Source organism: Heptranchias perlo, chromosome 13 (genome assembly GCF_035084215.1).
Source record: "Heptranchias perlo isolate sHepPer1 chromosome 13, sHepPer1.hap1, whole genome shotgun sequence".
In the NCBI taxonomy this organism is placed as follows: domain Eukaryota; kingdom Metazoa; phylum Chordata; class Chondrichthyes; order Hexanchiformes; family Hexanchidae; genus Heptranchias; species Heptranchias perlo.
The window spans coordinates 27,643,483-27,658,522 of NC_090337.1; the positions used below are offsets into that span (position 1 = coordinate 27,643,483).

At 47.4% G+C, this 15,040-nt stretch overlaps 1 protein-coding gene across 1 annotated transcript in view; it reads right to left on the bottom strand.

Moving 5' to 3' along the window:
* The window catches only part of mcf2l2 (MCF.2 cell line derived transforming sequence-like 2), a 275,749-nt gene that overhangs the window by 78,734 nt on the left and 181,975 nt on the right, over positions 1 to 15,040 (bottom strand). Inside the window, exon 17 of the mRNA XM_067995223.1 lies at positions 9,138 to 9,253. Within this exon, the coding sequence (XP_067851324.1) occupies positions 9,138 to 9,253 (116 nt within the window). The remainder of the gene's footprint in view (positions 1 to 9,137; positions 9,254 to 15,040) is intronic.

The following is a 15,040-nucleotide window of genomic DNA, read 5'->3' on the forward strand; positions in this document are numbered from 1 at the left end:
ACTAGCCGTGCCTCAGATAATGAAGCAGTCCATGCCCGCATGCAGCAAGACCTGGACAACATCCAGGCTTGGGCTGATAAGCGGCAAGTAACATTCGCGCCAGACAAGTGCCAGGCAATGACCATTTCCAACAAGAGAGAATCTAACCACCTCCCCTTGTCATTCAACGGCATTACCATCGCCGAATCCTCCACCATCAACATCCTGGGGGTCACCATTGACCAGAACCTTAACTGGACCAGCCACATAAATACTGTGGCTACAAGAAAAGGTCAGAGGCTGGGTATTCTGTGGCAAGTGACTCACCTCCTGACTCCCCAAAGCCTTTCCACCATCTACAAGGCACAAGTCAGGAGTGTGATGGAATACTCTCCACTTGCCTGGATAAGTGCAGTTCACACTCACTTCAGATTCAGCAGCACCCATCCTTCACTTTCTATGCACTTGCTCACCTCCCCATGTATCCATCCACTTCTACCACTTACCCCAATCCTGATGCAATGTGATGCATCTGTCTGATAGTCACCCTCACCTAATGCACTGCATCCATCGTGTGAATAAGTGACCTTCAGTTACTCACAGTTCTGTTCTTTTGCCCCTTGTAGGAGAAGAGAGTGCAAAACGCAAGGAAGTGGGCAAGGACTGGAGGTGGACCTCCACAAATAGTCCAGTTGACAGATGCAGAGGAGGAGACCATGGAGATAAGTGGGACATCTGCATCCCTATCCATCAGAAATGGAGAGACTGGGAATCCGGAGATGCCTGGTGACAGAACTTAAACATCTTTTACACACATGATGACTTTATTTCATCAATGATTGAACAATGAGAAACCCGAGTATGGTGATTGGCAAGATTGTTACTTTGCCAGGACTAATTCATATCGCTTTATGTTGTCTTCCAGGGCCTTCACGCGTTGGAGAAGAATGTGCGGAGATGGATGACAAGGATTACTCAGAGGACCTCATTCCTTCTAAGGGGGCACCATCACAGGACGTACAGCCGTGCACCAGCACAGATGCTGGCACTTTGGTGGGTCCTGTTAGCCAGTTAGTTGGGTTGTCACCTAGTGATTTACAATTCACAAGTGAGCACGAGCAGACACTGGTGGCAGAGGCAGCTGTGGAAAATTCACGTCGAAGGGCACACTCCTCTCCAAGCTCTGCTCAGTTGGACATAGATCCTTAACCTGGGGGCTATCATTGAGAATGAAATGCACCTGCACCTTTGCGAGGTACTGGAAAATGTGTCACGCACACACTCCGTAATAGTGGAATGAAGGAGTCCAACTAAAACATTAGTGGATTGATGTCGCAGGTAATTGCGAGAATGTCTGCCATGGTGAGAGTGGCCGCCTCCATGCTGCTTCAAGCTCAAATGAGTCTATGCAGGCCATGACCACAGCTGTCCATACTTTGGAAGCCAGTACTTCTGCCTCCTTAAACAGGCCTTTTCCGTGGCCTTACAGCGTGGCACATATGTTCACGAAGATGCTGTCCAGTAGAGTGGTGGGAGTAATATGCGCTGGCCCGGGAGAGGGATGATGGCGAAAGGGGACATGGAAATGGGAACTCCACTCAAAGCACTTCCACATCTCCCCCGTTGCCCACCCCTCAACCAGTATCCAAAATGCTGCCTCATCTTCCGATGGCTGAGTCTGCCCCTGCACAGGTGCAGGTGGAGCATTCTTTGGCGTGGCCCTCACCGGCTCCAAAACCCAGAGGTCCTAGGCCAAAAGCATCTCAGCAGTTAGGGCAGGGATCTGAGCAGCCTGCCGTTATCTCTGCTGAAGCCACAGTGGATGCACCACGTAAAAGGGTAGGAAGTGTCAGTTCAAGCAATTGTAGTTCACCAAGGGTATGCACAAGAGTGTTTGAAGAAATGTTATGTTGTTAAGTTTCCTTTTTTTTATGTTGGCACATTAAATGTATTGATTAGCACCACTTCCATGTCTTGGCCATTCGTGCGTCCTGAATGTTAAGTCGCCCTTTCATTTGCTTCATGGTGAATGCCAATACATGACGGTGCCCATTGGGTGAAATGGATGTTTGCGTGGTTGAAGGACTGTTTTGTGCAAAGGGAGGGGTGGGGGGGTGGGGGGTGATTGGTGATGGTGGTGGGCGTGCCAGCCTACCTGAGTATCTCAATGTCTCTCTATTGCCACTGTTATTAAGAGAACCTGTGAGAGGTGAGGGCATCCCTGGCATCCCAGGCAGCAATGTGCACGATTGGTTTGGCGATGGGTTCACCATCATTATTTCCCTCCTCCCCCCCCCCCCATTCTCCTCCTTCTCTTCCTCTTCTTCAATGTTGTCGTCAACAGAGGGTGATTGACGAGCGCCTTCCTCTTCCTCCACATCTAAACCTTTCTGCTGCGCAATGCTGCGCAGGACGCAGCACACCACGATTATTCTGCAGAACCTTGCTGGTCAGTACTGAAGGGCACTTCCAGACCTATCCAGGCACCAGAAGCGCATCTTCAACATGCCTATGGCTTGCTCAATGACACATTTGGTGATTATGTGACTCTGGTTGTATTTCTGTTGCGCCTCGTTGGTGGGGTTCCTCACAGGTGTCATGAGGGAAGTTTGCTCCAAGGTATCCCTTGTCTCCAACGAGCCAGCCTGTAAGTCTGTCTCCTGTTTGGAAGAGGTCTGGAATGTTGGACTGGCGCAAAGTGAACGCATCATGGCAGCTGCCAGGGAATCTGGCGCACTCCTGCATAAATCTCTTCCAGTTGTGCATCGATGCAGTGAAACCACTGCGATTTATGAAGACTCCTGGTGGTCCTTGGATTGCCACGTGTGTGTAATCGATTGCGCCCTGCACCTGTGGAAAGCCAGCCAGAGAGGCGACACCCACTGCCCACATATTCTGACTGTTGTTGTTGAGGTGGCGGGGGGGGGGGGGAAGTTCACATAATCGGAAGCCCTGGAAAACAATCCATCTGTCACCTGCCGTATACACTTATGTGCAGACAATTGACATACCCTGGAGATGTCACCAGTGGTGCTCTGGAAGGACCCAGAGGCAAAGAAATTGAGGGCAGTGATTACTTTCACTGCGACAGGCAATGCGTGGCCACCAGGGAGCAGCTCTTCTTGAAGGAGGCTGCAGATGGCTGCGACCACCTGCCAACTCAACCTGAGCCTGCATAGGCACTGCTCCTCAGAGAGGTCATAGAATCATAGAATCATAGAAGTTTACAACATGGAAACAGGCCCTTCGGCCCAACATGTCCATGTCGCCCAGTTTATACCACTAAGCTAGTCCCAGTTGCCTGCACTTGGCCCATATCCCTCTATACCCATCTTACCCATGTAACTGTCCAAATGTTTTTTAAAAGACAAAATTGTACCCGCCTCCACTACTGCCTCTGGCAGCTCATTCCAGACACTCACCACCCTTTGAGTGAAAAAATTGCCCCTCTGAACTCTTTTGTATCTCTCCCCTCTCACCTTAAATCTATGCCCCCTCGTTATAGACTCCCCTACCTTTGGGAAAAGATTTTGACTATCTACCTTATCTATGCCCCTCATTATTTTATAGACTTCTATAAGATCACCCCTAAACCTCCTACTCTCCAGGGAAAAAAGTCTCAGTCTATCCAACCTCTCCCTATAAGTCAAACCATCAAGTCCCGGTAGCATCCTAGTAAATCTTTTCTGCACTCTTTCTAGTTTAATAATATCCTTTCTATAATAGGGTGACCAAAACTGTACACAGTATTCCAAGTGCGGCCTAACTAATGTCTTGTACAACTTCAACAAGACATCCCAACTCCTGTATTGAATGTTCTGACCAATGAAACCAAGCATGCTGAATGCCTTCTTCACCACCCTATCCACCTGTGACTCCTTCTTAAGTATGGAGACCAAAACTGTATGCAGTATTCCAGGTGCGGTCTCACCAATAACTTATATAACTGCAGCAATACCTCCCTGTTTTTATATTCTATCCCCCTAGCGATAAACGCCAACATTCCGTTGGCCTTCTTGATCACCTGCTGCACCTGCATACCAACTTTTTGATTTTCTTGCACTAGGACCCCCAGATCCCTTTGTGCTGCAGTACTTTCCAGTCTCTTGCCATCAAGAAAATAACTTGCTCTCTGGTTTTTCCTGCCAAAGTGCATAACCTCACATTTTCCAATATTGTATTTCATCTGCCAAATCTCCGCCCACTCACCCAGCCTGTCTATATCCCCCTGCAGGTTTTTTCTGTCCTCCTCACTCTCTACTTTCCCTCCCATCTTTGTATCATCTGCAAACTTCAATATGTTGCACTCGGTCTCCGAGTTAATTTTGCTAACAAGTCTATTATGTGGTACTTTATCAAATGAATGCTGACTTTCATTTATTAACCCATACTTTTACAAGTGCCAATTCATTTTTACCCGAATTATTGTCTCTAAAAGTTTCCTCGTCACCGACGTATGGCTGACAGGTCTGTAATTGCTGGGTTTATCCGTCTCCCCTTTTTTGAATCGTAATTTTTGCAATTCTCCGGTCCTCCGGCACCATCCCCATATCTAAGAAGGATTAGAAGATTGTGGCTAGAGCCTACCAATTTTTGATTCCAATCCACCTGGGCAAGTTCCCTTTTCAACTCACTGAAATTTGCCCTCTTCCAGTGAAGCATTTTCACATTTGATTGTTCCTTGTCCTTTTCCATAACTATTCTAAACCTAATGATATTACAATCACTCAATAATTGTTCCCCAAATGCTCCCCCACTGAAACATGCTCCAACTGCCCCACTTCATTCCCCAGAACTAGATCCAGCACTGTTTCCTTCCTGGTTGTGCTGGAAACACACTGGGCATCATTTTAGCAGGTGCGTTCCTGGCGGGGGGGGGCTCCGAAAATCGGAGAATCCCGGAGTGGGTCGGGAGCCCGACTCCAACCCGCCCACTTCCGGGTTCCCCACTGACGCGCCGGCGTGCACGCGCAGCCCCCGCTGGTGGGAATCCCGCAGGCAATTAAAGCCAGCGGGGTTCCACTTGAAGCTATTTATTTTGCTTGTTCAGGTCAATAACTGACCTGATTAAGGGATTATGTGAGGAGGGGTGGGATTTTATAGCAAACTGGGACTGTTTCCCATACTGGGGGAAACACTCCCAGTTCAAATGGACCTGTTGCAGCTGTCAGCCTGTGGCAGCTGCAAAGGTCCATTTGACAGGTGGGCGGGGGAGACCCTCACTCATTGCAGGAGGCCACTCTGTCACTTGGGACAAAGTTTGGCCTCCACCACCCTCCTCCTGACAATCAAAGTCACCAACTTGCACACTTATCCCGGGGTCCAGAGACATGTACCTACCTTGCGGACCCCCTCAGATGTACATCTTCCGGATGGGAGCCGCCGTAGCTGCAGTCATGACCTCCTCGGAGGGCCAACAGCATCACCAGCCTCACCAGCCTCGCCATCCATGCCGTCCACCTCTGACACGTGGAGCTCCACAACAGAGTGCTGTGACACATCCACCTGTATAGCAGGAGGGAGGGCTACCGCAGAGAGAGATGCGTCGCAGGGGGCACTACCCTTGCCACAGGGTCCACAGACCGAGGCTCAGCTTCCTGGACCTCTCTGAGCAGCAGTGCACACGGAGGCTCAGTGTCACTCGACATGTAGTCGTGGACATCTGCAGCCTCCTTCATGCCAAGCTGCTCCTGGCTGGCCCGAGTCACCACTGTCAAAGTCACCACTGCCCTCAACAACTTCTCCTCCGCATCCTTCCAGGGTGCAACCGGGGACATCGCCGACATCTCTCAGCCGTCTGCACAGAAGAGCCCTGCAAATACACCTACACCCACTCTGCAGTGACACAATGGGTGGCATCAGTTGTGGGTCTTCATAGTGATCCTCAGGAAAGGGCATTATTGCACAAACCAGACAAGATTCGCAAAGACATGGCAGTAGTGGTGCCAATATAATATGTAATGTGAGTTGGTCAGAAATTAAATAGAAGTAACAACCATGACAAACCCTCAAACACCCTTGTGCATCCCCTTCATGCTCACGACACGTTTGCCTTACGCTGCCTAATGCACATATCTGATGCATGCCCTGTGGCTGCAACACAGGTAGTGGCAGATTGAGTGAGGCTGACCGTGAAAGAGATGCACAAGAGGGTGAGTATGAGATAGAGCCATGAGATTGTATGAGGATTGGGTTGAGTGGTAGTGGCGGGATAAGTACTGGCGAGGTGAGTAAGTGCAGGTAAGATGAGAATGAGGTTTGAGTGGGTATGAGGGGTGATGTGACAGAGTAGTGTTGGCAGTGCAGAAGGAGGTGTGGGGTGGGTGCGGTGATGTGGCAGATGGAGTGTAGGGGAATGAGTAAGTGTACTCACTTTGGCTGACCTACTGAGGTCATTGGAGCGCCTCCTGAACTGTATGCAGGTGGGCGATATGTTGGTGGTGCAGGTAACCTCCTCTGCCACCTCGAGCCAGGCCTTCTTGGTGGCAGAGGCAGGCCGCTTCCTCCCGCCCGCCGGGGGGGAAGATCTCTGTCCTCCCCCTCCTCCTCACCCCATGTATTGATACCTGGAGTGAGGCATCATTAAACTGGGAGCAGCCTTCCCCCTGGGCTGCTCCATGCTGTAATGTTTTCTATTTGTTGCAGCATCTGTCAGTGGAGGACTGCCCCTTTAAATAGAGCTCCTCCAGCTGACGGATCTTACTGCGCATGCGCAGCCTGCCCGACGCGCAGATCAGCAGTGGGGAACCCGGAAGACCAGGTAAGTGGATCCAATTGGGCTGTGATCGTGCGGGTGGCTGACTAATTTCACCGGGCGCGTTACCCACGCGCCCGATAGCCCCCCCACCGCAAACCCGCAGCCCTGGTAACATCGAGCCCACTGTTGCAGAAAGTTCTCTTGAACACATTTCAGGAATTCCTCCCCCTCTTTGCCCTTTACACTATTACTGTCCCAGTCTATATTGGAATAATTGAAGTCCCCCATTATCGCTACTCTATAGTTCTTGCATCTTTCTGTAATTTGCCTGCAAATTTGCTCCTCTATCTCTCCTTTATCTCCTTCCCACTATTTGGTGGCCTATAGTATACACCTAGTCACATAATAGCTCCTCTATTGTTCCTTACTTCCAACCAAATAGATTCTGTCTTTGATCCCAAAACGACATCATCCCTCTCCAGTGCTATTTACTTATGTTTTTTCTTGCATTTAGTACACCTTAATGTGGTGCGAAGTAGTGGGTAACCACAGCTATTTCTGCCGAGGAAGCTCAGCCTCTGTCTATACACCCTCTCACATGGGTAGTGCCTCCTGCGACCTCGGCCCCTCTGTTGCTCCCCTCTCTGCTGATCTCCAGATCCTTGTTGTGGACCTCTCTCTTGTGCAGCTGCAGATCCCAACACAGCATGACGTGGCTGCCATGAATGGTCATTTTCCTCCTCCTCAGATGTGCTCTGGAAACATCCGTTGCGCCGTCCCCATCCTGATCCTGTCAGTTTGAGAGGCTCCAAAGTTTTATTAAACATGTCTCAACAAAAGCACTCTCAGTCTCAACAAAGAATTCTCAGTCTCAGCACAAGAACTCTCAGCCAAAAGTTTGCAAGAGAGAACTGAGAGACCAGCTGCAATACCTGAGCTTTTATTGAGATGTTTCAATCACAGGGTTAAAAGCCCAAATCAACTTCGGCTGTATCTCGCCTCCGTTTCACTGCCAAGATTCAGAAGGTCCAGGAAATCCATGCAGGAGAAGTTAAATTTGTTTCTGTTAAGAATCAATTAAAAAATACCTACCTGAACTACCTCAACAATCTTAATTGACACGCTAAGTACCCGCCCACTGGCAGTAATTGGGGACACGACTTCTAGGTTTCGGCTGCACACGTGCATTCAAATGTGCTCACATTAAACCTGTGGGCATGTTGGAGCTGGTTTGTGGACAGGGTACAAAAAACAATCATTTTCACTACCCACTCACCCCAAACCCACCCATTCTTGGAGGTTAAAATTACCCCCAATGTTTTCACTTGTGGGGGAGACCAAAACTAGGGGCCATAAATATAAGATAGTCACTAATAAATCCAAAAGGGAATTCAGGAGAAACTTCTTTACCCAGAAAGTGGTTGTAATGTGGAACTTGCTACCACAAGGAGTAGTTGAGGCGAATAGTATAGATACATTTAAGGGGAAGTTAGTTGAATACATGAGGGAGAAAGGAATAGAAGATTATACTGCTAAGGTTAGATGAAGAGGAATCGAAGGAGGCTCGTGTGGAACATAAACATGACCGGTTGGGCCGAATGGCCTGTTTCTGTGCTGTACATTCTATGTAATTCTATGTAAAATGTCGTGGAGATGCCGGTGATGGACTGGGGTGGACAAATGTACGGACTTGCACAACACCAGGTTATAGTCCAACAGTTTTATTTTATATCACAAGCTTTCGGAGCTTTCCTCCTTCGTCAGGTGAGTGAAGGAGAACTCTGACTATATATGCTACGCGTTTTTAGAATCCCTTCACTCACCTGACGAAGGAAGAAAGCTCCGAAAGCTTGTGATTTAAAATAAAACTGTTGGACTATAACCTGGTGTTGTGCAAGTCCTTACATATGTGAAATGTGTAAGGCTTGCAAAACTAATTGACTGACTATCCAACTTTCTATTTCCTCCTGTGGAGAAATACCTTGCTTCCATCCTGGTGCCTCCCTTTGTCTTGGCTGAAATGCTTGGAATGTAATTGGCACAGACCCATAAACGTTGCAGCACAGCAAGCTGGTACAAACATATACTATTTCACCAGTTGCTTAGCACTGTAATACAGTAAAGAATTAAAGTAATGTGCGAATGTACATTGTTTAACCATACATTAAACCATAACAGCACATTGGCATGGCACCAATGTAACTTGCCTTATGTTTCAGACTTGAGTTCTATTCAATTTTAATGCAAAATTAATTTATATTGATTTCTGTTTTGTTTATACATCAGTGCACCAGGAATCCAGAGGGAAATCAGATAACAAATTTATGATTTAGCCTAAATGCTTCAACAGTTGCCTTCAACATAATAAATGTGGATAATGTGTGAGAAAAGAATTCTGACAATTAACCCAGTGGTTCCTTTACATTGCACTGCAAAATATTTAACTGAGAAATATGATCACCTATTATGAAAATCATAGATTTCTGAAAGATTTCCAAACAGGACTTCCTTTTTGTTCTTAAGTGCAGCTGGGATCAGAGGAGCCAGCTCTTGATTATCCATTTCAGTAGCATAACCCTGTAAAGGAAAGGAAATAATGTAATAATGTAATGAACTATTCACTAATGAATAAGAATTTTACAGTATGTAAAGGGTACATTAGTCTATGATATTGGACTAGTAATCCAGAGGTTTTGAGTTCAAATCCCATCATGGCAAGTTATGAAATTTTATTTCGTAAACCTGGTAATTTGTGGGCTGGCATCGGATAAAAAGACTGCGAAAGCTGCCAGAATGTCATGAAAACCCAATTGCTTCACTAATGACCTGCAGGGAAGACAATCTGCCATCTTATCCAGTTCGGCCTACATTTGATTCCAGTTTTTGATTAAGTGGTTGACTCTAAATGCCCTCAGGGCAACTAGGGATGGGCAATAAATACTACCTTGCCAAAAATAAAATAAAAAAAAAGTAATTCTAAGCGTATGAGGTAGTTTCTGAGGGTGATCATTCAGACTTTGAATTTAGAGCCACAAAATTGATACTTTCTCAGTCTTATGTGTATAAACCAAGGCTGGTGAGCAAAGAGATAGTCTGGTCTGTATCAGAACACACATACACTCTCCCCACTACACAATCAGGACAATCTTACACAGAGCCATCACTAGACTGCCAGAAAATCTTTTAGATGCATCACCCAACAAAAATGGAACAGAAAGCTAAATCATTGTACAAAGGAGATACAGTATTACATGCAGGTCTGACACCCTATTATAGGAGAGATATTGGAGCCATATAAGGTGTATAGCAAAGATATACTAGAACGATACCAAGAATGAAAGGTTATAATTATGAAGAAAGGTTTGAAAAACAGGAGCTTTTTTTTTACTGATACAGAGAAGGTTGGGGGAGCTAGTCTGAAGGAAAATTGGGAGAGGTGTATATCAGGCAGTCGAACCACTACTATCCTTTTTGCACCCCCGCCAAAGTTGAATATCACCCCCTATAATCCTTAATGTATGAATGTTTAATGTGCCACGTTATGGACTGGACATTCCATATTTCCTGTCACCATGTTTAACACTGGCACATCAGCACTGCCAGTTCAATGATCCATTGGTGCTGCTTCTCCTTTTCAGCTGCTTTGAACTTTCACTGCATTTCTTCTTCTGCTTATTTCTTCTCCTTTTATGCTTGATTTTTTTCCCCTCAATTTTAGCTTGTTCCTTGTTCTTTTTCAATGCCTTATGTTGCCACTGTTTCTCTTTCTGATCAGCCTCAGACCTTTCAATTACATCTGCTGCTAACTGCAGTTTGAAAATTTCACACCAAATTTGGGTTTCCTCCCTTTGCAGATCTTGTTGGATTGCTCTTTCCTCTCCTGCTGATGCAGGTTTATCTTGATATTTCTTTTCTGCCATTGTGCTGCTCATATTGCCAGTTGGCTATAAACTAATCTGAATTAGTTTTAAACAGCCTGTTTGAGATGGTGTGTGGTAAGATCCCACTGCTTGCCACTAAAGGTAAATGGACAGGCATTTCCTACAAATTGCTGCCACCAATATGATGTAATTTTAGGGTATCATAATTATCTTTTCCCTCTTGATTAATATTCCTTGCAGTGTTTACCAATCATAGCATTCATAGGAGCTGCATGTCCATTTAACCATTCACCAAACAGGGGGTTAGATGCTGTATCACTCTGTTACTTACTCACAGAATATGTTTTGTGCCTCCACTTTTAGTTTTCTTTCACTTCACTTATGCCTGCCACTTTCCCCTTCCAGCTTTGGCCAAGACTGACAAATATCTGAAATTGATTTTGAAGTCTGATGAAAGCTAAAACAATTACCTTCTAAGTGTGCATATCCCTTTAAACTAATTCTGCATTGGTCTGCATAACGAACTTTTGGCTAAAGTCTGGTACCATAAGCATAGGATCATTACATAGCACTTGGCTCAGGTCCCTGAAAGCAGCCTCCGCCTCAGGGTTCCACCGTACCAGGTTTGGTGCTCTCATTTTAATCAGTTCGGTAAAGGCGGCGGGGGGGGGGGGGGGGGCGGCTCGGGTAGCAAAGTCACTCTGTATAGAAGATCGTTCTTCACAATATAATATGGCCCAGGACCTTTTGTTTTACCCTCAAGGGTGTGCCTATTTATTATTACCATCTCTTTCTTCACATTTTGTAGGACCGGATCATTTACCTGCTCCCGTTGAAAGTCTCAATTACACATATCCAGTCCCTCAAAATTTATCCCTTCCTCTCCTGGGAAGACGGCATACGGAGCTCCTCTTTCCCCCACTCGTACCAGGCCCTTGTTCCAACTCTGGGGCTGGAGCAGTTGAGGCGTTAGGGTCTTGGTCCCCTACCAAAACTTTAGGAATCTCTGCCCTACTTCTTCGTGGTTTGTCTCTCCCCCCTTTCCATTTTTTGGGTTTCCCAGACCCCTGATACAACTCTGGATCTGAGAAGGGAAACACTTGGAAGAGGCTTTCAACCTGCCCCCTTTCATGTAGGCAAACTGGGTACCCTCCCTTCTTTTGTATCAGGGTTTTAAACCCCAGGAAATCCCTCCCCAGTATTACAGGTTGAAGAAGCTTTGGTACCACCCCAGCCTTTACCTCCCAAGCACTTACTTTCACTTCTATCTTGACCCAGGTGCTGGGTTAATAGAACACGTCCCCATGTACTCACTTTATTCCCATTTTGTCCACCTGGTCTAGATCTGAACGGCATGCTAGGGACGAGGAAACCAAGGTTACTGCACTCCCCAAGTCAGTAAGGCCATCACCTCCTTTCCATTAACCCTTACTTTTTCCAGGAAGGGGTGAATGGCCACCACATGGTTCACAAGCTGCACTACCCAACTCGGAAAATCCCTGCTGGCATGTCTGGATTCCCCGATGCTGCATTGCATGTCCTTCTCCTGGTTTAGCCAGTATGCCGCTACATGGCCCCACTCATCACAACAGTAACACCGGTACATTTTCCCTGGTTTCCTGTTTACCCCAAGATTTGTATTTACATTGGCCACACCTGTAAGTCCCTTCTCCACTCTTCAGCACCCCCTTGCCCTCCTAGAGTTTGATCAGCCTTTGATCCAGTCCCATTCTTCGGACTCGGGAGTTGCCCAGGGTTTCGTGGCCTGGCGAATCTCGGGGATCTGACCAGTTCCTCTGCAGCGAGTTGTCTTTCAACCAGCGCGATCAACTCTTGAACATTGGCTGGGTCCCCTTGACCTACCCACATCCTGATCTGGGGTGGAAGAGCTCGTAGGTAGTGATCTATTAGCAGCAACTCAATGATCCTTGCAGGGGAGTTTTTGTCAGGTTGAAGTCACCGCCTGGCTATATGGATCAAGTGAAACATTTGAGAGCGGGGTGCCTTGCCCTCCTGGTAAGACCAGGCATTGAACCTCTGAGCCTACACAGTTAAGGTGATGCCTACCCTGGCGAGGATCTCCACCTTCAACTGTGGGTAGTTGGCTGCCGCCTGCAGCTCCAGGTCAAAGTAGGCCTTCTGAGCATCGTCCACCAAGCAGGGTGCCACAATACCACCCATTGGTCTTGTGGCCACCTCTCCCGCTCGGCATGCCTTTCAAAGGCCAAGAGGTAGGCCTCCATGTCGTCCTCAGCAGTCATTTTCTGTAGCACTAGACTGGCTCTTATAGGTTGGATGGAGGATTCCTGATCCTCTATCTGGCCCCGCTGCTGCTTCAATTCAGCAATCTCTACCTGACTCTGGGCAGCCTGGTTCAATAATAGTTGGGTGGGCTTCTGCTGGGCCTCAAGGATCTGAGTGATCCTCTCTTGCACAGCTTGTGTCGCTTGCACCAGTTCTCTAAACATGTCCTCTATTATGGGTTGGTCTCTTTCTTTCTCTATTAGAAAGACATGGATCCCACTTCTGACACCACTTTTACGGCACCACCATCTCGGAGCCTCCTATGTCCTACAAACAGAAGTCCTAGAACCATCCATACTTATAGACTCATACAGAACAGAAGGAGGCCATTCAGCACTTTGTTCCTGTGCTGGCTCTTTGAAACACCTGTTCAATTTAGTCCCACACCCCAGCTTTTTCCTTGCAAATTAGTCCTCTTCAAGTAAATGTCCAATTGCCTTTTGAAAGTTCCTATGGAATCTGATTCCACCACTCTTTCAGATAGTGCGTTCCAGATCTTAACCCTCTGTGAAAACATTTCTCCTAATTTCCCCTCTAGTGCTTTTGCGAGTTATTTTAAATCTACCACTTCGGGTTACTGACCCACTTGCCAGAGGAAACAGTTTTTTTTTATTCGTTCATAGGATGTGGTTGTCGCTGGCAAGGCCAGCATTTATTGCCCATCCATAATTGCTCTTGAGAAGGTGGTGGTGAGCCGCCTTCTTGAACTGCTGAAGTCTGTGTGGTGAAGGTTCTCCCACTGTGCTGTTAGGAAAGGAGTTCCAGGATTTTGACCCAGTGACAATGAAGGAACAGCAATATATTTCCAAGTCGGGATGGTGCGTGATTTGGAGGGGAACGCTCAGGTGATGTTGTTCCCATGTGCCTACTGCTCTTGTCCTTCTAGGTGGTAGAGGTCGCGGGTTTGGGAGGTGCTGTCGAAGAAGCCTTGGCGAGTTGCTGCAGTGCACCCTGTGGTTGGTACACACTGCAGCCACAGCACTCCGGTGGTGAAGGGAGTGAATGTTTAAGGTGGTGGATGGGGTGCCAATCAAGAGGGCTGCTTTGTCCTGGATGGTGTCGAGCAAGTGGAGAGTATTCCATCACACTCCTGACTTGTGCCTTGTAGATGGTGGAAAGGCTTTGGGGAGTCAGGAGGTGAGTCACTCGCCGCAGAATACCCAGCCTCTGACCTGCTCTTGTAGCCACAGTATTTATGTGGCTGGTCCAGTTGAGTTTCTGGTCAATGGTGACCCCCAGGATGTTAATTGTGGGGGATTCGGCGATGGTAATGCCACTGAATGTCAAGGGGAGGTGGTTAGACTCTCTCTTGTTGGAGATGGTCATTGCCTGGCACTTGTCTGGCGTGAATGTTACTTGCCACTTATCAGCCCAAGCCTAGACGTTGTCCAGGTCTTGCTGCATGCAGGCACGGACTGCTTCATTATCTGAGGGGTTGCGAATGGAACTGAACACCGTGCAATCATCAACGAATATCCTCATTTGTGACCTTTTGATGGAGGGACGATCATTGATGAAGCAGCTGAAGATGGTTGGGCCCAGGACACTGCCCAAAGGAACTCCTGCAGCAATGTCCTGGGGCTGAGATGATTGGCCTCCAACAACCACTACCATCTTCCTTTTTGCTAGGTATGACTCCAACCACTGGAGAGTTTTCCCCCTGATTCCCATTTTACTAGGGCTCCATGGTGCCACACTCAGCCAAATGCTGCCTTGATGTCAAGGGCAGTTACTCTCACCTCACCTCTGGAATTCAGCTCTTTTGTCCATGTTTGGACCAAGGCTGTAATAGGGTCTGGATCCGAGTGGTCCTGGCGGAACCCAAACTGAGCATTGGTGAGCAGGTTATTGGTGAGTAAGTGCCGCTTGATAGCGCTGTCGACGACACCTTCCATCACTTTGCTGATGATTGAGAGTAGACTGATGGGGTGGTAATTGGCCAGATTGGATTTGTCCTGCTTTTTGTGGACAGGACATATCTGGGCAGTTTTCCACATTGTCGGGTAGATGCCAGTGTTGTAGCTGTACTGGAACAGTTTGGCTAGAGGCGCGGCTAGTTCTGGAGCACAAGTCTTCAGCACTACAGCTGGGATATTGTCAGGGCCCATAGCCTTTGTTGTATCCAGTGCACTTAGCCGTTTCTTGATATCACATGGAGTGAATCAAATTGGCTGAAGAC